This window comes from Oryzias latipes, chromosome 10 (genome assembly GCF_053564925.1).
Source record: "Oryzias latipes strain Hd-rR chromosome 10, Olatipes_Hd-rR_3.1".
Lineage (NCBI taxonomy): Eukaryota > Metazoa > Chordata > Actinopteri > Beloniformes > Adrianichthyidae > Oryzias > Oryzias latipes.
In genome coordinates, this window is record NC_136246.1 from 8,910,002 (window position 1) to 8,933,946 (window position 23,945).

General features: G+C 40.1%; 1 protein-coding gene and 1 non-coding gene across 3 annotated transcripts in view; both read left to right on the forward strand.

Moving 5' to 3' along the window:
* Window positions 1-23,945, forward strand: part of slit3 (slit homolog 3 (Drosophila)) — a 316,135-nt gene that overhangs the window by 233,784 nt on the left and 58,406 nt on the right. For both annotated transcript variants that reach the window (XM_011479838.4, XM_011479839.4), the window contains 8 exons: window positions 2,784-2,947; window positions 6,547-6,691; window positions 11,353-11,424; window positions 12,231-12,302; window positions 13,156-13,227; window positions 16,521-16,664; window positions 17,110-17,273; window positions 21,314-21,464. In XM_011479838.4, the coding sequence (XP_011478140.1) occupies window positions 2,784-2,947; window positions 6,547-6,691; window positions 11,353-11,424; window positions 12,231-12,302; window positions 13,156-13,227; window positions 16,521-16,664; window positions 17,110-17,273; window positions 21,314-21,464 (984 nt within the window). The remainder of the gene's footprint in view (window positions 1-2,783; window positions 2,948-6,546; window positions 6,692-11,352; window positions 11,425-12,230; window positions 12,303-13,155; window positions 13,228-16,520; window positions 16,665-17,109; window positions 17,274-21,313; window positions 21,465-23,945) is intronic.
* Window positions 18,829-18,919, forward strand: mir218a-2 (microRNA mir-218a-2). Its single transcript, NR_107136.1, has one exon. It is a non-coding gene; the product is annotated as a microRNA mir-218a-2 (primary transcript).

Sequence of the window (23,945 nt, forward strand, 5' to 3'; positions counted from 1 at the left end):
CATCACTTGTATGTCACAAGTGTGTGTAACTTGCATTAGTCTTAAGAATAATTTACGATCCACTTTCATTTTCACGACGTCTGTACCCCACACCTTCACTCTTCTTAAGATGCTCCTCTACAAACCCCCATGCACCCAGACCACCCAAAAACCCACAGCACTCGAATGGGTCACCCGCCAGTACCCGTGCCTGTGACTGCATCTTTACCGGTAGATGTCCCTAAAGTGATGGCTCCTTGTATGAACATTTAGATTCGTGTAAATCTGGTAGAACCCTCATACCCATCCCCTACTTAGATAGGTAGATCTACTGCTTTCATGCCCCTTTTCTGCAACCTTCTGAAATTCTATTAGGAGTAACGATGCCGCATCACCCACAGCGAGCTACGACTCGATGAAAGAGGCTGAACTTCCACGCCGCATATGAGTTTTTGTAATTTGCTTTGGTAGGAGGTTATTTGGAAGAGAAATCAAGTCAAACAGATGGACGCAGAGACATTCACCTACTGCCGTGCGCTACCCCCATACTCACCTGCCTGCATTAAATGCAACAGACACAATCAGACTGACTAGCAGGCACACACATCCATACGCACAAGCACGACACTTTCGTCATACCCCCTGCCTGTTCTCATTCCCTCCTGTGCTTTAATCCTACTTGTCAGTAATTAAGGCTAAGCAGGGGGGTGGACCGAGACATGGCTATCTCCAGGCAGGGGTTTGACTATAAACTGGATTTATAATGGGAGAGCAGTATTAAATCTTGCTGCCCCCGCTGCTAACGTCAATGAGACCATCTCTGTTCTATAACAGGATTTGTCCTCTGCTTTATTGCAAAAGGAGGCCTGTCTTCTGAAAGGCTAGATACCCCGTCTGGCATATAATACACTGACAAGACATTCTCCTTTTCAAATGCTCTTCTCCTCCTCCTCCTCCTCATCTCTCCACAGCTGGCACAGCCTGTAGAGTTACAGTGCTGCCAAACAACATTTTCCATTCATCCTCTATTGAGTTGTACCTTCTAATTAATGCTCAGGTTTATTTTAAACAGCGCGTATAGTGAAATGTTCACTGAAAAAGATTAAAGGCGGCAGCAGCTCTCATTAGCAACAAAGAGAGAAACTGCTGACTGTTTTGGCTGCAGAGAGCTTGTGAGACATGGTGGACTTGGTCATAAAAACCAACTAAATGCAGCACCAAAGAGCACAGCTCAACCAAGCGGCTATTTTAATGCAAATCCTTTTAATTCTAGTGGCTTTAATGCTCAAAATGTAACCCAACAAGCCGTGAGTCAGGATGCTTCAGAGTTAAAACAGGATTCTTGTCTTAAATAAGTGTTAATGGAACTAGAACAGTGAATCAGGTTGAACCTGATGCTACCTTTACACTGAAGACAAAGACATGTGTAACTTTACACATTCAAGAACGTGCTTTTAGCATAGTGTTCACACTGGACTGTGGCTACCAGATACTATCACGTGTTCCACAGTTGGAAGAGGCTTGGTGTGATATGTCAAAGTGGAGTAAATCTGCTGAATCTTACTCCAGGCTTTTTCTTTCAAAGCTCTATTCCAATATACAAAAGACTTGTTGTCATAGAATTCCTTCCATGCACAAATCACAACTGTAAATCTCACTTTCATGATTATTTTTCCAGCACTTCCTTGAATTAAACAGGGCGCTACCCACAAGTCACTTTTAAGTCCCTGATTGGTCAAAGTTCAGCTGGTTTAACTTTCAACACACGTTTAGTAAATGCGCATTTTGTACGTAGAGCCCAAAAATTGACTTAAAAACTTGCGTAGCGATGTGTGAACGCGACGGCTTTGAACACAGGAGCCCGGAACACGGATATGTGTGTGTTTACATTGACTGTTCATTGAAAGTTCCCGCTTAAATGTTGCCGGGGACGGTGTGAAGGTAGCATCAGAAAACTCAATTGTTGAACAATCAGTTCGGCCAGTTTCTGCACACGACTGTTTTGCAGGGGATGGAGAAAAATGCTCGAACAAGTGGTAGGATACATGGCTTTTCATTTTGCTCTTTATGTTTTTGCACACCATTGCTCCTAATGCCTTAGTCACAGTTCCCCTAACGGATGGATTCGGGATGTCTGTGGGTGAAAACTTGTCCAACCTGCACTGGATACGCAGGTTGCCCTCATGAAATATCCAGATTGTTGACCAATCGGCGAGCGCGTAGGCTGAAAATGTTCATGTCCATTCTATAATTCTATAATCCATGTTTTGAACCCCATGAAGCCTGAATTTATTTCAAGGGATGAAAAAAAAATATTTCTGTTTTTGCTTTCAAGTAGACACTAGATTAAGGTAATTTGGGAGTAAAAGTGGTTTGATGCAACAATAGGCATGAAGGGGTTAAATGTATTTGGTGTTGTGTTTTCTGTCCACACACACTGTTAATATTGCCTTTGTAAAGTGGGTTGTTTTGTTCCGGATGTCCCGTCTCAAAGGGGATTTTCCCCCTCACAGACCTTTAGAGGGAACACTTCAAATATTACCATGTGTGTGTGTGACCGTCTGTTTGTGTGCCTGTTTCATCCACACTCCAGGTCCAAGATTGATGCAAGCCGTGTGAAATATTGAACTTGCTATATTTGTGAGCAGACACAGATGCAGTCCCACCTCCAGCACTAATATTGGCAGGGTTTATTTGAAACTCCACCTGGAGTGGACGTTTAGGATGAGATAGCCACGTGCGTGAACTCAGTGACATCATGTCAGCTCTACTATATTTGTCTCTCTGTCTCCATCTGTTCTCAGCCGCCTCCACTCCAACAACCTGCACTGTGACTGTCACCTGGCCTGGCTCTCTGATTGGCTCAGAGCCAGACGAGGCTTGGCTCCCTTCACCCAGTGCATGTCCCCTGCCCACATGAGGGGCCTGAATGTCCCAGATGTGCAGAAGAAGGATTTTGTCTGCAGTGGTAAGTAAACAGCAGCATACAATGCATTTAAATTAGTCTTGTTGCAAAAAATCCCCCTCCAAACTGCAGTTGGTTAATGCTTTTGCAAGCTGTGCTCCATAGAAGTCGAAATGAATTAATTACAGAAGGCCAGTTAACCCTGGCTGAACCCCTCCAGTCCCTCTCAACCTGGACACTGACATGGTTGATTTTGAAGCTAAATGGAGTCTTTAGCTGAATGAAAGGTGTCTGGCTCTCACCTCCTGGACCGCAGCTGTCGGCGGCGGTCTTTGTTAAACTGTCCAGGACGCCGCTGCCAGCTGCACGTCATTCCAGCCAGGACCTGCAGCGGGTGGAGAACTGCTTTATGTCGGCAGACTCGCTGGTGCTGCAGAGCAGAACAAACACTGTTGTTGGCAGCTGCAGAACAAGACTGAGGAGTCCAGTCTGACCAGAGTTAATCAGCTGAATGACACTGTGGGGAACTCTTCAAACCCAACAGGACCAGACTCAAGCTGGGTAAAACATGACAAGGAACCGGACTTTTCCTGGGATAAACATCTCTGAAAATGTGTGTATTTGGGGGAAATACACCTGCCTGATGCCTCAGCAGGTGCAGAACAATTTATGTTTGTATTCTGTGCATTTTTATGTAGCCTGAGCAGCACAAACCTAATCATGTTTTGTAATCACATCCAAGTTTCTTTCTTCTGTGGTCCTAAATTCAAAACAGAGGTTTTGCAGTGAGACTTCAGTTTGAAATAATAATTCACTTTATTTCAGATGCGGTCCATAAAAGAAGACAGATACAACATATACAATAAAAAAAATAAATAAATAAACAAATGAAAAATTAAAAAACGAAATTACAGTTTACAACCATTTAAAAAAAGAGTATAATCTCTGTGCCCAGTGTTTCCTCAAGGCGGGGGTGTAGTGGCATGAGCTTCTTTTGGGACCAGTCAGAGACATGATAATTGCATTTTTAGACTTGTCCAGGCACTCCATGAGGCTGGATATAAGCTTATGTAGAAGTGCTTCACAGGTGGGGATGTGAGCATCCACAAACAGCTGACTGGCTCTGTACCATCTGGGCACCTGTAGCAGAAGCCTAAAGGCCACCATGAATTTACGGAATGTGCCACGTCCATAATTCCACCATAGAGGAGCCGTGTAAAGAGGAGTGCAGTAAGCTCTGAACAACGAACACTTTACTTGAAGAGAACACATACTGAATTTTCTCATTAGCATATTTGCCTGTGCATAGAGTTTACAGGATTGTCTCTGAATGTCTCTGTTATCCCGCCAATCATCAGTAATGAAACATCCAAGATAAATGAATTTTATAAAACACTACGGTCAATTCTCTTTGGCACCTGTCAACTGGATGAGAGTACAACTTAAAGTCCCACTCCAATCAACTTCTGATCTCTAAATCGTTCCCACTGGTCTTTTCATTACGATTATGCCAATTTGAGTCAGAACAATAATAAAAAAGTGTCATTTTCTAGGACATGGTTTCTGCGGAGCAGGAGGAGTTCATTAGAAATGCACCTCTGAGTGGGCGGAATTGTTGGTACGGAGTAAGCCTCATCCCACTTCCCCCCATCTATTTACATTCTCCCGTTAGCTTACAGCCCTTCAAAACCCCAACCTAACATTAGTGGTGCAACAAAAATGGCGACCAATATTGGAGCCATCCAGTTTTTATCCAGATAGCAGCTCAGACGAGGAAAACAAAGCAGTTCATGGATCTATTTGCCTGCGTGTGCATGCATGAGAAGGGAGCGGAGCAGGGAGCTTGAGGCCAGCCCAGCCCAACTACAATGTTTTTCCAACAGCGTTTTTTTCATCTGCCCATGATTCAATCTGACTCGAATAAAGAAATCCCCAGAAATCCCCATTTTCCTTTGAGTGGGTCTTTAAAAAGTGGTACAAACATGCTGACATGAGCAGTCTCCATGTTTACTCTCATGAACACTCATTGGTCCGCTCACATCCTTGATGGTTCACACATTCAAATTTGAAAGTAAACCACTGTAAATATATATGGACTGCAGTATAAAATCAAACACAACTGCAGTATGGTAATGTATGCAGAGTCATATAACAAACTGTTAGTCAACAAAATTAAAAAAACTTTTTTTTTAACATTGAGAGACTGACCCCAGGATGAAGTTCACTCCTCTGTCAGATAAAAAAAACAAGCACATGTAACAAACTACACCAACATGTTTCAGCAATGGTCAACATTGAGTGAAAGGGTAAAGCTGTCAAGTGTTTGTAATTAGCTGAAAGTTTGGCGTTAGAGCTTTAGTCTTATCAGCCGATGTTTCTAAGACACTGATTCAGCTTTCTGTGCTGACAGGCTGTTGCTGCAAACACTAAAGTAATCTCTGCGCACACACAGCAGCACTGCAGCGGGTCACCTCCTCTCAGATCTGTTGCTCCAGATAGAAATGTTTTAGCTTTCTGAGTTATTTCCTTTTAGGATTTGAATGCGTCACAAATATTGACTGAATATCTGAGAGCTAAACTGAATTTGCCTGATGTCACCAATAAATACAAAATGACTTTAAGCAATAGTCAATTAAGTTGCCTTTTATGGGGGGGGGGCATTTTGGAATAATTTCTTTCGCAACCACTCTCACCAATCAGGTTTGAACTTCTTGGATGGTCATACCCCTACCCTTGAAACCATATTACATAAAACATAAAATGTGTCAATCAAATGTTCCAATTTTTCAATGTTAGACACCTACTTTTATTGACGCATCTGATTGGCCAATTTATAACTTGAAGAGCTTGAAAAATGATCATGAAAATGTTGGACACACCTTTCTATTCATTTGAATGAAAAAATATAAAATATTCTATAATCTCAAAAGTCTTCTTAATAATGATCTTTGCTAAAGGTGAAAAAAAACATAAACTAATAAGAATCATCAGTAAAATTGACAGTATTTCTGCTGCTGATTTCTTCAAAGGTGCTTGTTGACATTGATTTTTAAATTATACCACCTTGTTTGCATTTATGCTACATTTTCTTTGTTCTTGTTTTTTTTAATTATTCTTAGTCTTTTTTTCCCCTTTGCTGTCAGTTGCTATGGCGACAAACAAATTTCCCATGTGTGGGATCAATAAAGTATTTCTGATTCTGATTCCATTAAATAACAACAGTGATTCTGCAGAAGCATATTTATGTTATTATTGCAGTAAAAATGACTGAGTTTGTTCTGCATGGATTGTGTTGTAGTGAGCCACAGCTAAATGGATAACTGCCAGGTCAATGATAACAGTTAGAAGAATATCACCACAGGTAGACCAACCTATTTACAAAGACTGAAAGGTTTGTGATGACGAGACAAGTGTTTTAGTAAGAGGGACCAGTTTTTTCATGAAGAGTGAGATTTCTGGGGTTCTGTTTTTTTTTTAAAGCTGCTAGATAAAATCTTTAACAGCACCGTGCACCTCTCCATGGTCTCTGGTCAATTTTTGAGATTAGTAGATGTTCCATCTAAAACAGTGTATTACTTGAAAATCAGCACCTCTTCCATCAAGATTGATGCAAAGTAAAATATTGTCCAAATGTGTAGTTTTCGGTCTGTTTTTTTCTGTAGGTCCGCCACAGACGGAACCACGCACCTGTGCTGCTCAGGTATCCGTGTGTCCTCCCAGCTGCAGCTGCAACAACAACATAGTGGACTGTCGTCGCAAAGGCCTCCTTGAAATACCAGCCAACCTCCCAGAGGGCATTGTGGAGATGTAAGACGTGCTATTTATTTATGAGCTGCTAATTTTCATGGAAATGTGTTTTTGCTCAGGAAAGAATTATTTACAGAAGCACATTTATCTTTGCTTTCAAGTAGCACAAATTCTATACCGTTAATATAATTTATGAATGACAGTATTTCCATTTACTTCATTTTTTCCTTTCAAGATAGATTTTGGCAATTAGTTTTTTAAATTTTAAGCCTGGTAAATGATTGATTTGATCCTATCTTATTGGCATTTTTTTGTTGTTGCTTTGGATATTTGCATTCAAATATTTTTGATATATATCACTTAGTTTCTTATAACTTATTAAAATAGCATGTACCACAGCTAAAAGTTGACAAATTAGGAACCTAAATGGACTTTGAGCAATCATAAATGACATAAATGAACTGCATATTTTTTTGACAATGTGATTTTAACATGAAGTTACACCATAACTGTTGCCTCTTGGACGTTTTTACAGGTGTTTTATCGTATGTTGCAGCCAAACTCAGTCCTTAGCCTTCGGTTGCTTCGTTTTTGCACATAATTATGTGCATGCATAGGCGCACACACACACAAAACCCCCCCACACACACACAAAACCCGCCAAGGGACGTGTTTGATGTCCATATTGATCGCTGTCCCCTGCTTGTTTGTGTAGAGGACAGCTGGCTGATTGCTCTGTGACTAACGGAGCAATTCTTCTCCTCAGCTCCACACCGACACTGCTGCACCTTGCCAGAATGCAAAAAAGCTCCACACAAACATCCCACAACCACACAAACCAGTAAAGTAAATAAATAAGTCACAAGTGTGCAAGCGGCTGAAACCCATAGAAAACCCCTAATTTTTTCAAGAAACGACACTTTGCTTTGTAATTTGGAGCGCCTTAGATGTAGATTCATTCTGGTTCTGCTTACTGATGGTGAAGTGACGGGAATCTGTCAAAAGGTTTTTCTTTACGAGTTGCGAACAACATTTTGTGTTAATGTAAATATGGCTCACATGTAGCAATGTCCCAATGTGTTTTCTAGTAAGCATAGTCGCAGTATGATTGGTTTTAGTAATCTGACTATTTAAGTGTTACTAATATGGTTGGAAGTTACAAGTATTTTAAATATGCTAACGTGGCTAAAGTGTAACAGTGTCGGTTTTTTTTATTTTGTTACTTTTTCATAACAGGGCTTGGGAGTTAGCACATTCACATTAATATTTGTTTTAATGGTATTAGTCTGGTTTTCCTTACATGTTACTAAGTAGCTTACAGTTATAGTGAATATGCTAATTCAGCTAACGCTTCTAACGTGTAGCGTGTTACAAAGAAGATGTACGTTGTGTCCGATTTCCTACCCTACTCAATAAATAGTGCACTATATAGTGCGGTTAACATTTTGTAGTGTTGTCCAAATCTACAATTCCAAAATCGAGTGCCCTAGAAATTTCCCAGAAGTTTCTGCGAAAAACCAGTGTGCATCGATGCTCACTAGATTGGCGAATATAGACCACAATGCATTGCGTCTGAACAATTTTTTGCCAAAAATTTTTATTTAAATGTATTTAAATGTATTTTTTTTAATAAACCATCAATTTTTTCATCTTCAGAAGACAGTAGATTCATAAATGCTTTTCGCAAAATGCTCATATCTATTAGATTTTAATTTTGTGATGTCAATTACATCATATTTTTAGTGACCATACATTAAAGTAAGAGTTAGAGATTAGGGTGGGAATTCAAACAGAGCACGAGAGTTTCCATGAAAACAGTTCATGAAGTCTGACTGAATATCAAACTCATCTTAGACTCTTTTGTCTTGCTTAATGCGCCTCATACTGTAGTTAAGTGCATCCTTTATATGACATACGTTTGAAAATAGATGCTGTGCTTTATCATCAGGTGTGCCCTATGTGGTTTGGATTATGCAGTACAAAGCAAAGTGTATGCATTCATAAGAACACGTACGTCAGTACAGTAGCTTTGGGTCCATTGAGATGAATGTTGCTGTTGCAGCCAAAAACAATAGAGTATAATAGAATGATGTATAGTCAGTCTGTTGAAGGACCCAAAGCCATCTCTCTGAATTCTGGCAGCAGAGATCACTGCCAGATACCAGTATGAAGATGCAAATGATCCACTTTTTTTAAGCTCCTAAATAACTGTATGCACATGGAAGCTTTCTTAAAGCTTCCTTAAAGATGGGACTTGTTTATGAAAGTGCGAGTCTTTGTTGTCGTTTAATAACATCTTCACCCGATCGACTTTTTAAATTGCTTTTTGAGTACGATCTCTTAAATGCATCCTTTAACATTGTCTTTGCTTCACCCTTGTTTAACCGTCCCCTGAGATCATTTGTAAAGTGTTGTCTGTGCAGATTGTATTCTTCAGTATCCATTCAGCTTTGATTTATTTTGACCCTCTGGTTGAAATGGGGTGTTGTTGGCTGCCAGGGCAGTAAGCCAAGACACACGAGCAGAACTGGGTCGTCTTCAGAACCTTTTTATGAAAACAGCTCTTGATCTGTTGCATGTATTTCCATGGAATGGGATCAGAATGTGTGTTTGGGGGCTTCATATAGATAGAAAGAAAGACAGATGCACAGAGGAAAAGAATGAAGAGTGGGTGGGGACTGCAGAGAAAGATGAGAGGATGAAGAGGAGGAGGAGGATTAGTTTCCATTCATCAATCTGACAGCTGACCCTGTGGCTGGCATTGGAACCCAACCATATCCTCCTCTTCACCTCTGATTTTTCTTCTCATCTCCTGCATTGTTCACACTCTTCCACCACTTTAATTTCTCCTTTATCATCCTCTTTCTCTTCTCCGGTTAGCATCTCTCCCCTCCCATCCTGCCTTTAATTTTTTCTTCCCCCTTCCGCCTTTCCTTTCTGACTTTTATTGCATACTCATTTACCCTTTTTACTTCCCTCTTGGTCATTTTCCACCTTACTTCTCTTTATCGCTGCTTTTTACCTATAAGTGAGCTTTGTTCTTAGTCGTGATGATGGAGTCTCCATCACCATTAGGCAATAAGTCTTGTGTCCACCAAAAAATTAAGATAGAATGACTTCCCTTTGACCATTTACCCTGAAAAAAATGGCAGCTTTGGCGCGATCAGTGTGTGGACGGAAGTACGACTACAAACCACTTTGGTCCCTAACCCTTTTATACAGTGTTTACGTTCTTTCAACTATTGTAACTCTTTAACCGTTTATCCAATTAACGTAATTCAAGTGAACACTGAAGCGGAGAAAAGCAGCCGTGCGCAGATATGCAGCACTTTACAGCAAGGCCATGTCACACAGCCACTACGTACATTATAAAATGAATGATATAAATGAAAATAAGCCATACACGTGATATGAAAGTTATACATCGGTTGTACATGCATTTAAGGTCTGTGTACGCATTTTGCAAAATGAATGCACAATTCTGTAAGATTTACAGTACAGACCAAAAGTTTGGACACACCTTCCCATTCATTTGAATGAGAAGGTTTTGGTCTGTACTGCGTAATCTTCAACCGGCCCAAAATTTTGAACAGCTCAAAACTGAATTCACATCGGCTGAAACCCTCAACGGACATCATGCGCACATCGACGAATGACCAACGCAAGACTAATAATGATGCATATCACGCAAATTTAACAAAAGACCAATATTTCATACATGGCAGATGTACGTAGTGGCTGTGTGGCGCAGCCGTCAAAGCCGCTTTTGTTTTCGTCAGAATCAGCTTACTCATGTTGATCGTAAACGGTTAGTTTCAGTATGTTAAAAAGCGTGTAATATTTATGTATCGCCGGTCACATCTCTGGTGTTAAAGTGTTAATGAAGGTAGAAAGCACTATACAAATATATTCCATATACCATTTAGTGAAGATTTCACTTGTTTGGGTAGCTGAAAAATGCAAAATCATTGGTAGTTCGGGGTTTTGTTCGTCGCTAAGAACAAATTCCAGATGAGAGTTTGTAAAAAATCTTTGTTGGTTGGTTTATTATTACAGCTTGTGAAACAGACTTTTGCTGGTCTTACAGACCGTTTTGCCTCAGTATAAAGCATTTAAACCCAGATTATGAGCTGTTCCTTTGTTTTGCTGTCACAAAGATGCTGTCACAGCTTCATTCATCACAAAGGGGATTTATTTTTCTATTAGCTAGAGGTATTTTTGTGGAGAAAATATTACATGAGAACACAAGAATTGGGAATGAAGCTGTTCAGCAACAGATTTTGTGGTCAGAAGTCAAACTCAAGTTGAAAATTCTTGAGTCGCAGAGTAGCTGGCTGACGTGTGCAAGCACATGTACGTGCAGGACTGTAGTTCATCAAAAAGCAGGAGTCGGTACAGCTCAGTGCGAAACTTCTTCAGAAATTACTAAACATCAGTCACTGTTTTACAGTGCGTGGAACGATTTCATGCAAAACACTGAACAACCTGCGGGAGTTTAGATAGATACTCATCAGAAAAACCCCTTCTTGAACCTATTGTAAAGATTGCAAAGGGAACGATACCTCTTCATGCCTTTGATTGGAGAAAAAATGATTTTCACATAACATACATGACTTAAGTCACTGAAAGTGCATTCCACTGTTTTCTTTATTGTTGCCAATCATACTTTCAATTCAAAAACCTTTCAATTGTCTGTAATGTCTTTTTTCTCATTGTTCCAGACGCTTGGAGCAGAACCTGATAAAAAGCATCCCAGCAGGAGCTTTTTCTCCCTACAAGAAGCTCAAGAGAATGTAAGTCCCTGCAGATGGAACAACATGTGCATATGCAGGTGCTGAGGTGGAGAAGTCATGCCTCTTTAGCCACTGAGTGACAACCAAAACTAGGCTTCTAAAAGTGAAGAAAACCTAGAAAAAGGGGCATAAAACAGCACGTTGTTGGATATTTATGCCTGACAAAGCAGCAGGATAAAGTGGTAGTAAAGTTCAGTGTTAACCAGGCATCGTTTAACGAATGGAAGCCTGGCGATAAATCAGTGAGTGCAGCTGAAGGACCCTGGAAGGTCGAGTCCACACAGCATCAATGACACAGCCTGAATACCACATTTTCCAAACTGAAGCCGGTACTCAGATAGAAAGACATCAGTGTGTTGAAACTCACTGACCTTAAATGGAAAAAAAAAGTTCCTTCTTGGAAAATGTTTGACTTGCAGGTTTCGAGGAAAAAGCCGCGAAGCCTTTCACTCACCTGCAGCTGCAGAAGGCTTTGGTTAACATCATCTCAACAGCAGCTTTTAATAATGTACCAGACAACAGTAGAAGTGAATGACACAAACTGCACTTAACATGCTGCTTTCCCCCCTCCTTTCTAGCTCTACCTCTCCGTGTCATTTCTGTTGTGTTCAGCTGTCCATCACTCTGCAAAACTCTCCTTCATTTGCACACGGGCTCGGCCCCCCGTATGCGTCCGCTTCTCTTTGTCCCCTCGCCTTGACCTCAGCTGATGTATTCTCAAATGATCATTTGTCAGACTGCTCTCGGACGTTCGCGCAGAATGAACCCAATTACTATGAATCACGGTGTGCTCGTTCTCTCCCCAGCGACTTGAGTAAGAACCAGATTTCTGACATCGCTGCAGATGCTTTCAATGGACTCCGCTCACTCACCTCACTGTAAGTGGGACACAGACATGTAAACAGACTGATTTGCAGCAATTGTGTTTCCAGACGTTTAGCAAATAAAAGTGTATTTGCAGGGGGTGTTGACAGATGACGCTGTGTGTTTGTCTGTGTTCTCTGCATCTGTGAGTGTGATAGAAAAAACATGCAGGACAGTTTCATTTGAATCTGTTTGGAGCAGGAAAATGAGACGTGCATGCCAAGTATTTGTACTAAAACCTTGCAGCATTGCAAAATGAACAATGTATCAACAGGTGATGCATTTTTTGAATCAAAAATGCTTTACATCAAGATTCAAAAAAATGGCCCTCTGAGGTGAAAAACAGTTCTTAGTTATTCTATTTCCATAGAAAGAGAATAATTGTTATCAAACATTTTTTATTTGGTCTTTTTAAAAACAGGAATGAATATGTAAAAAAATGTGTTTAAACAAGGTGAATTAGCAAAATAAATCCTGTTTTCCACATCTGTCAGCATGATTTTATGCTGTTTACGTTTATTATATTTTCAATTAGCTTGAAAAGAAATCTTTTTATCATAAAACCATAACATTTTCATTGATTTTGAAATTGGACTATTCAGGTTTATAGTCAGGCTGCTCCTGCTAGATTAAGGACGATGTGCAAAATTAACCGTTTTGTGACGTACATAGCACCTTAGCTTTTATGGAAAAACGCTACATTTACATCTAGTACATCCAGATTGCTAAGCAAAAATCAAAAATGTGTACATAAAACAAAAATTCAATCAATTTGTTTTCTGAAGCTTCCAAACTGTCAGGTTTTAGCATGCAGGCTTTGTAAATTGTGTAACTTAAACAGAGTTGCGCTGTTTCTGTCTTTTGCAGGGTTCTGTATGGAAATAAGATTACCGAGTTGCCCAAGGGGTTGTTTGATGGACTGGTGTCCCTGCAGCTTCTGTGAGTAAATTCAGCCTGATCTTGATGCATATGCCTATATGTATTTGCATAGTATCCTTCCAGCATGCAGCAAAATGAATTTCTCTATAGTGGTTTTATACCAGGAAAATGCAGACAGTTTCAACCAGTTGTTGAAAATCCCAATGAATAAAAGATGAAATAAAACAAGATTGTTTGGCACCTTAAATCATGGGAGGTCATTTCTGACTCTTCCTCTGACAGTATGTCAGGCTTTGTCAAGAAACACAGATTTCCTAAAAGCACACATTCACATTTATATCAAATTGTACTTAATTACTATGTTATGGTTAACTTTGTTAGATATAATCACTAAGTTTGTGATTTCAACGTTTTTAAAGTCCCACTCCCATCATCTTTTGATCTACTGTAAAAAGTGTTCCCAGTGTTTTTTTTATTTTTTATTTTTGATGCTGCAGTTTTTAGCGAACATTTAAAAAAAGTCTGTGTTGTTTTCTAGGACACAGTTTCTGCAGAGCAGCAGGAGTTCATTAGAAATTCACCTCTGAGTTGTGGGTGGGAGTGTTGACACTGAGAAAGCCCCCACTTCCCGTCATCCATCTGTTTGCTAGCTTACACCCCCTTACAATCTCAACCTAAGAAATGATGGTGCAACAACGTCCACTCCTGATTCATTGGATAAAGAAATACTCAGAATCGCAATTTTAATTTGAATTTTCTTTTCTTTTCTTACCATGACCACAAACAAGGCACGCAATACCCTAATAAAAAAAATTGTTTCGAAACAATATAAAAGGAAAAAATAAAATAAATACGATAGGAAAACAAGAACACTGATAAAAAGCAAGAAAAAAAAAAGAAAGAGGACCAGCAGAGTCTCATGCCGTGTGAAAACCTGACTATAAAAATAGGTTTTAAGAATTTTTTTTTTTTTTCTTTTTAAATTGGTGCAAACTTTCAAAGCTCAAATTTGATGTAAATAACTGTCATCTAATTTCACTTCACATTTACTGCCTTAAAGACTCCATTTTCAGGATCCAGTATTCTGTAAGCTGCTCTCATATCATTGAATTATCGCTCCTATTTTGTCTCCGATTTTCTGCACAGACAATCTTATTCAATATCAATTTTCCCAAAATTGTGCTGTTTTAAAAACTGATTGGTGTCATATCTTTGATCTTTTGTTGTTCAAAAACAGTTGGAATTAGATGAAATAACTGAAAGAAATATTATTTGAGGTCCCTTAGAGATCCCAGATCTTGTAATGTTCAACTGTTCAGAGGCAGGACTGGAAAGAGGATGGTTCCGGTATTGTGCTTAAATTGTTGCTTCTGCAGTTTGAACTAAAAAATTGAGAAAAAAAAAAAAAAATTGAGAGATGAATAGTTGCAGGAAGTAGGTCAAAAATTGCGTTGCATCGCATTTAACTGAAACAATAATATCTGCAGCTGTCGATTCCCTGCATCGCACATCCATCCTTTTCTCCTGCAAAATGAGAAAAGTAAATCTCAAGAATTCTCAACGTGAAAGGGTTTGTGATGCAAACTGTAGTGTGCATAGCTCTTTAACTCTAAGATGCAGAAGGAGAATTATTATGTCTGAACGACTCCTCAAGAGCGCAGAGTCAGATTGCAGCGCGGGCTGGTTATGCAGGGAAAATTTCCAGCCCTGGCACTGCTGCTTTGTGAGCGGTGCATTTGGCTTATGGTCCTTGCAAATGTCGCAGCCTGCTGCAGAAGTGGTCACGTTCAGGGTTTTTCTGTCATAAAGGCAAGCGAAGCAAAGAGAATGAGGAGGATAACGCACAAACACCTTTTTTTTTTTTTTACAGCCTTGCAGGATCATTTGGATGCATGGTGCATAGCCAGAGACAGGGAGGGTAAAGGGCTGGGGAAGGGGACAGGTAGGGGTACGGGGTAAAAAGAGAAAGACAGAGAGCCCACACATTTATGTTAATGTCCGACAGCAGACGGACTGACAGCAGAGAAAAGAGTAAAAAATGTGTGATCATGTCAAAGTAGGTATGACATCACATCCTTAACATTCAGCAGAGAATCATTTCCCTCACAGCTAATGATGCTGCAAGCAGAAAAAACATCCAAAGCACTTATTTTTATTCATACATGCATACTTGCTCCTTAAGTAGGATCTTTCAGGCTTGATACCAAACATTTTTTACTTGCTCGTTCAACGAATACATAAATGTCTGCTTAATATTTGCATCTTGCCACATCATTGGTCCATTATCAAACGGCGCTGGCGGCATTCATTCAACAGGCAAATTTAAAAAAAAAGTGACTTAATATTTTGCCTCTGAGGAAAATCTCTCATTTTCAGACATTAGTCAGGCCCCCAAGAATGAGTGGATTCTCTTACATTATGCTGTAATTCTAAATTAAACCTTAATAGGCAAAGATGGGTCTATTTCTTTGCATAACTGCTGATCTGCAGTGTTTTCTGTGCTGCTTTGTTTTACTGGTGCAGTGTCAAGTAATTAGTTCCCCCTGTGAGCTGCCTAATGAGGCGTGGATGTGTCGCAGAGCAGCATGTGTGTGCGTGCATCACCTGAGTGGGCGTGCGTGTGTGCAGGCTGTGCCAATGCTAGCACTCCTTTGGTTGACGCAAGACAGTTAGAGCGAGCGCTAGCTTAGTCACCTGTAACACACACACAAAAAGGGGGATTTCTGACAGACATGGCAACAATAAATGCAACAGAGGAAAGAGCAGGAAAGGGTGTAAAGGAATGGAAGCAGGGCAAGGAAAAAACCTGGAAACACATTAGCTAATGAGGTTTGGAAGGGCAAATGGGGGGAAGGTGGAAGGGAGAACCTTCCCTGTCGTATCCTTAATCTCTTTATTACATTTCTTACTTCCTTTTTTCCTACACCTGGATTTTTTTTCTGCCAGCCTCCTTCAGTAAAATGTAAATCGCCGTCACTCTAAATTAAATCTTTTACTTGATACTTCGCTGTCCCACTCCATTATATCCGTCCTTCCCATTCCTCTAGCTCCCCTATTCGTCCCCGTCATCATCAGTCTCACCCATCAAAACCAGATATGGCGTAGTAGAAGGAGATGTCCCCCTGGAAAAGAGAAAAAAAGGAATAACTCTGTTATTTTCTGATTTATGTGTCAAAGAAAGACAATATCATGGGTGCCGGGGAGGCAGGGGCTATGTGAAATATGTGGTATGAAGAATAGGACAGAGGAAAACAAGCGCCTTTCAAGCTAAAATCCATTTATTTACATTTTTATTCTCTTACGCCAACAGAGCAGAGCGTCTGAATTACAGATGTAAACTCCTTTTGTTTCAGATTGCTGAATGCCAACAAAATAAACTGCTTGAGGGTCAACACCTTCCAGGACCTGCAAAACCTCAGCCTCCTGTCGTTGTATGACAACAAGCTGCAAACCATCAGCAAAGGACTCTTCACCCCCCTGCGCTCCATCAAAACTCTGTAAGGCCAATATTGGTGTCAGCGTTGTGTCATAAACTCAGATTAATTGACAGCTGACCTCTTGGATGACTCCCCAGTGATGTATTTAAGCCAAGTTCAGAAGGGGAGAGACCATAAGACAGAAACAAATTACTTTAGAGTGACTTTGCTGCTTTTTCTCTGTGGCCGGATGGAGCTGGAGGAAACTGTAAATTCCTAACTCATACACACTCTTACCTGGCGTAAACCGATCTCCATGAAGCAGCAAATTCTGGCGTGCGGAAAAGTGACTTTTCATGTCACCTTATGTAGTTTGATTAAGAGATTTTCTCTTGTAGAATTCTTCCAAAAACAGACAATCCAAACGCCATTTTGAAATCAAGCTCTCGTTTTCTTCAATTGTGAAGAAAGAAAAATACAGGTAAAGATTTGTTCTGCTTCTCTCCTATTTTTCTCCTCTTCACAGTCATCTGGCCCAGAATCCCTTTATGTGTGACTGCCACCTGAAGTGGCTGGCTGACTACCTGTTTGACAACCCTATTGAGACCAGCGGTGCACGCTGCAGCCACCCCAGGAGGCTGGCTAACAAGAGAATCAGCCAGGTCAAAGGAAAGAAGTTCAGGTGCACAGGTACGTAATAGCTTCACTCAGGCTCTGACGTACAAACCAGCTCTGTCTGTCACACAGCCAGTCTACTAGTGTTGTATTCATACATCACATCTAAAGACTTTTTTTTTTAGCTTCTTTAAAGATTGTAAATTATAATCTGGTGAATTGAAATCAAGCGCAGTGTGTCTGTAGCCTCTGAAAACTGTCAGCAACCATTGGACAAGAGAATTAAACTGAGTGGCCCCTCCCCCATCGCGTTCCAAACAGGAAGTACCCGCTGACTTCTATTGAGAAGCTATTACTCAGTCGTTCAATCTGTCAGGATAACTATTCTTGCTCTGATACCTTTTTGAACATGTTCTTAATAATACTCATTATTTTTTCTTTATCACAAGTTATTCAAGGTATAAACTGACCAATTACATGCCTTAATAAAAGTACGTGATCTCACATTGAAACGTTTAATTAACTGATTTTGCGTAGTCTGCTTTCGAGTGATAGGCCTTCCAACAAGCTCACTCCTGATTAGACAAAGTTGTTGCCATAGAGATGCTTACTCAAGCCGACGTGGCCCAATCAGTGCTTACTGATGATTTCTGGTTCCAACATGGCGACGTCCATATCACAAAAAAATGGGCGACTGAATTGACTTCATTTGGTTGGAAGGCATAATCTACGGATGATGTCACAATCGCTGCAGTTCTCGCTGTGACAAAAGTCTATCTAACTAAATCTGAAGAGGATGTTATTAGTGATGATAAAAATGATTTCTAAATACAAGCTCATAAAACATGTCAACTGTTAAATGTTCGGAGCACAAGTCAGACAAAATCAGTACTTTGTTTATGGTAAATAAAAGCCGGACTTGATTTGTGTTTACTGGAGCACAGAAACATTCACTAATTGGTAATTACTGACATTTCCTTTGGTCCAAACCATGGGTGTCAGTAATTACAGCACAGACCATTTCAGTTTTCTGAGGCGGCATGATCGCTGCCTCAGCAGGGCCACGCACACACACATACACACACACACTGCAGTCGCTCACTCCAGTATGTGAAAGACCTTTTTCTTTTTTTTCTTTTCTTTTTTTGGCCATGGGGATAAATTTTAAAAAAGAAAAAAGGCACAATTTATTAAATAAATCTTGCTTGGAAATGTTATGATTTCAAATTTGTCTGTTTTATAGAGTATTACATCCATACCATTAGAAAAAATAAACACTATCAGAATCACTAAAACTTTAGTCACACTCCAAAGTCAACGTGAGCTCGACCATTAAAAAAAATAAAAAGCTGAATTAGAAATGTTCCTTAAACTGTTAACTATCGTCTTTGCTTTAGCCCCGCCCCCATCCCTTCTTCGCAGTCCTCTGCCTCTCCCTGCACCTCTCTTCCTCTCTGGACCTTGATGGACACTTTGTTGCTGTTTGTGGGTGGTTCTCTGGCCCTTCCTGTGTGGATCTGCAGCTGTCTGTTGCCTTGCCTGTTCTGTATGGACCTACCCTCCTGACTGATTGGTGCGGCTCTCTGTTGCCCCGCCTTCCTCCTGTGTGGACCTGCATTCTGATTGGTTCGTGCAGCTGTCTCTTGTGCTTGATCTAACCATGTGGCCCCGCCAGTTGTGACTTCACATGGTTCCGTCAAGCGCCAGGGACCGCGCGGCACACGCCTTCCTGCCTCTCCCAGCCAATCTCACGCCTTGGAATTAAACAATAAAGTCAAAGCTTTCCAACTGTTTTCACATGTACAAGTCAAACATTTTGATTAAAAACAGAATTATTGATAAAAAAATCGAAAGAATTCGCCCTTTCTTGTTTTTCGTAAATTTTATGCTCTGTGGAGATTTGTTTCCAAATTTCAAGAGGAATATTTGCAGAGCAGATGGTTTCTCTCAAACTTAGTGTGGATATCTCTTTTTATAAACCATTTTTTAATCCCCCCTCCCAAAACAAACAAAAAAAAGTTGACATGGTTTTACATAGTGCATTGTGTTTGCCACCTTCCAGTCTTGTTCCTTTTTGCTTTTTATTGCTGCTTCTCGCGTCCTTTGCTCAAAGCCACGGACGATCAGCAGAACAGATGGGATTTCCACTCTGGTGCATGTGTAGATTGTTGCCCTCATGCACATGCACAATAGAAAAAAGAGAAATCTTGTTTTTTTACTGTTTGCAAGAAGCCTGCAGAAGTCACATCAGAAACCTTATGTTTGCATCAATTTCATTACTGCTAGCATAAATCTAAAGTCTGCGCAGGTAACTGAACAGATGCTCTGACATCTATCTCATTGTTTTGCTGATGTCACTCTGTATGATCATATAGAAATACCTGCTTGCAAAAGACTTTTTGTCCCACTGTTAGTTGGGATTTGTGTTAGCATGCTTTCTACTTAACCTGTGCACACGCCTTATCTAAAGGAAAGCTAAATCACAAACTCAGAAAATTTGACAAAAATGTTCTTTCCTGCTCTGTGCTTGTGCTTTACCTGCCTTTCCTTCTTTTGTAGCTTTACATTTTTTCTCCCATAGCTTGTCTTTGAATTCCTTCACTACTCACTGCTTAATGCATTCGCCATTTAGCAGTGCCGTCTAAATCAGCAACTTCAAAATTCCTAGAGATTTCCCAGAAGTCTCTGCGAAAAACCTGTGAGCATTGGGGAATGTCAACCACAATGCATTACCTTTAAAAAAAATTGTGCAAAAATCAAGTCTTTTTTTATAAACCATCCATGTTTTTGTTTATCAGTGGATACATAATATTCATTGTAAAATGCCCATCATACTTGGTGACATCATATTTGCAGTTTAAAATAAAAAGTAGTGAGCATGGTGTCCGAACTGCTTTTAAAATCTAGGGCGCTAACTAGTCACGCTCTGTATAGTTTTTTTGTACTTAGGGAGCAGAAAGGGAATTTGGACATAGCCGTACCCTTTGCAGACTCCATGGCTTAGTCTCAACTGCATAGACAGGCTGTCTGCGGGTGAAAAGTGCATACGGGATACGCAGGTGGTCTGCACGAAATATCAGTTTTATAGACTGCTTGGTGAGTCCTTACCCTTAGCGAAAATGTCCATGCCCTTGTTTTCTACAGGTAGCAAACACTTGAACCACACGTGACTCTACATTCACAGCAAGCATGTTTATCATATGTTGTTCATACTATCCGATACTAGCACATGTACTGAAGAGGCTTGGTGCGACATGTCCAATTCAAGTTTAGCATGACTGGTGACCCTTCTCTGCATGATAAGAGAGGAAGAGTTTGGGCCAGAGAAGACCGAAGACAGTCGCTTTTTTTTGCCAGGGTACGATCAGGAGAAGAGTGGAAGGCTCCAAAGGTTACTCTGACAGAAAGCAGATGGACAAACAAAGTCGGAGCAGCATGCGGTCCACAAACAAAACTGTTGCATGATTTAAGCCAGGCCTCCTCCACAGGCTCTCACAATCATGAGTGATATATGCTCGCATTACATCTAAATAACAGAAGTGGCCTCTGGCTCACCCTGTTAAACAAAAACATCCTGCTTTAAACCACAGTTGCCTACAAACTGATTGTATGAAACCACCTGGAGATCTGTTCGGCAATTTGATTTGCACAGGCAGTCTTGCAGAAATCTCTGGCCGTACTTCAGCCTCATGCAGACCACAGTCAAATGCTGCAGGAACACGGACAACCTGCCTTCTCATTTCATGCATGCCCTACAAGGGGATGATTATTCGCTGCTTAATTACATTTTGAAGCCTTTGACAGATTCATTAAGAAGAAAAGGCAGAATCTACTAAGACAGGATGGCTGTCAAACCTTTAAAGTATTAAAACTTGATGTATTTTTCAATAAACATATTATCTGGCAAAAAGTGAAATACAGAATGTTTATGTTTTATAGTTAGGCATTCAATTGTTTTATTGATCTCATCTGCCTTTTTCATTTTTTTTTCATTTCTACACTAATTTAATGGCACTTTTCCTCTCTCCACCCTTCCTCTCTCAATCAAACATCTTTCCGCCTTCCTTCTTTTGTGTCGCCGTCTCTCTGTTCTGTCCCTCCTCCCTCGCCTTCAGGTCAAGAGGACTACCGCAGCCGTCTGAGCGGCGAGTGCTTTCAGGATCTGGTTTGTCCGGAGAAATGCCGCTGCGAGGGCACGGTGGTCGACTGTTCCAACCTCAAACTGACACGAATACCGCCACACATCCCCGAATACACCACAGACCTGTAAGTCAGCAAATATGTTGTTTTCTTAATGAAAAAGCAGAGACACGTGAACCACTATCGTCTTCAAAACTCTACTTACTCCCCTCACAACTGCCCACATGGGTGGATACGGGCAAAAAGAGGGTTAAACCTGTACGGGGTACGCAGGTTGCCCATATGAAATTTTAAACTGTTGACGACTTGACCTGCGTTCCCCTTAACCCTTGTGCTATCCTAGGCACTTGGGTTGGGTCATCTAGACCCACTAGATAGTGCACTGAACCTTTTTTCTTCAATGATTTGTGATCTTCACTGGTGTCCATGGATTACATGAAATTCTCTTCACCTTTATCAACCTTTGTCATGGTAGGGATAACATGTCAATGTAAGGGTGGGGTCATCTGGACCCCACAAGATAGCACAAGGGTTGAGATGCCACACTTAAAAACCCGTCCAACCCAAAAACCCGCCTTAGTTACAGACTAAGCTTTAGGTGCATGTGGTTCCTCTGTATTTGTTCCTCAGTTGAGTATCACAAGCTTTACTTCTATCATTTTTAGCTCTCCGACTATAATGTACTTCATTGTGCCTCAGGTCCAATTCCACTCACTTTATGTCCTTCAGCAACCACCACAACTCCTGCTAAGTTACTTCTCACTAGAATACTGAGTGCCAGAGAACCTGATTATTTTTAAATGTGAAAAACTTAAACCTTTTAATTTCACAGACATTGACTAATTTGTGCAAGTATCACAGCTGAATTGCTGCACATTTATTACATGTTTGAGGGGTTTTGTGTCCTTTCACTGACACAAAAAGGTTCTCTATCTGGAATTGAGGGAAGTTAACAACGACAACGTGTTGAATGAGATGTAAACAGATCACAGCAGATGGAGTTAAGATGTTAAGATGTTGTTTGTATGAGAGAAGTCATGAGATTTATACATGATACAGAAATAAGTCATCATTCTTAACAAAATAAACACAATATGAGATATACCTGAAATGATGTATTTCTACTTGACAGATTGATTTGATTTATTCAAATGTGTTTAAATGTTTAAGGAATAAAAAAACCCTATGGTATATTCACACTAGGGCTGTCTGATGTTAACCAGAGTTTGTTTGCCTTGATAGTGTTTGCTTGGGCAAACTCAAGCTTACTCATGTCCCTCTAAAAACCCAGGTTTTTGCAATTAAAATCTCACTGTGTGGCACAAATGGACCGATTGACTAAAGAGAAGTAAATCCATCAGAGGGTTAGCACTTTATATTAAAAAAAACTCACAAAATGTGAAAAAAGGCTAATCAAGGCTTTCTGGACAATTGTTGTTTGTTCAGAACAGAAGGTTATCTGGGTTTTGTCTTCCTCCAGCTTCCTTCTTTCCAGTCGGTGCACTGTTCAAGCAATAACACCTTCAAACAAGCAGCTGCTGTAACGGCGTGACATTCTCCAGATGGTTTGATCTGCTTAGAAGTGCAATGTCAGAGCAATGCAAATCAAATGAAGGTGTGAAACATTCTGACATTTCTTGCTCAAGCCAAGCGAGGCTGATGAACTATCCAGATTTTAATGTCCATTACCAAGAACAGTTCCTGACACCGGAGTTAACTAATAATTCCTGTTCTTTACAGATCATTAACCTTAAATTCATTTGTTTCTTAGATTGCTTGGTGTTCTTTGTTAATCTCCTTATCCTCCAAATGATATTCCTTCAGTTTCTGGGCATTCTTGAAGTACTTAATGTCAGAAATGCTGCATGTTCTTTGTCCTTTGTAGTTAATTAACCCTTTGATGATTAGCTGGGGTCAAAAGTGACCCCATAGGTCGTTATCCTTTCAAATCTTTGCAAATAAAAGTATTTATATTATCAAATTCCAGGAATTCCTCATAAAATGTGTTTGTTAAAAGAGCTACAAACAGTCAGAAAAAAAATTGTGTGTGTGTACATGTTTGTGGATGATGTAATGGTCTCTCTGTTCGTCCTCCATAGTTAAACAATAAAACAAAAAGATTGATTGTTTTGTAATATGTGAACAAAACATGATAGAATCCTTATTTTGTTAACCAAAATATGATAAAAAAATCATTATATTTAGCCAACTTTAAATACATTTCTTATGATTATTGCAAACATGCAAGGATTTAAATTGGGGTCTTATTTTACCCCTTTCATGGAAATGTGTAGGTCATGCATCCAAGAATTAAAGAATACTTCAGAACTCAAAAAGCACTTCCAACAATGTTTCTGTTAAAGCCACAAACATACACTCTCACACAAACCGTCAGCCTTGCCCTGTAACCTGCCTTATCAGGGGAAATCAGAGGAGTTACTGGTGTATCTGAAAGCTTATATATATATATATATATATATATATATTATTTTGTTCCCTGTCCCTCATCTGCCTGTCTACCTGTCTTCCCTAACGGCTCTTTTAGCTGGTCACAAAAACCCTTGACATCAGCCTTGGGAGGTTTCATTGTGTAATCATTCTTTGGAG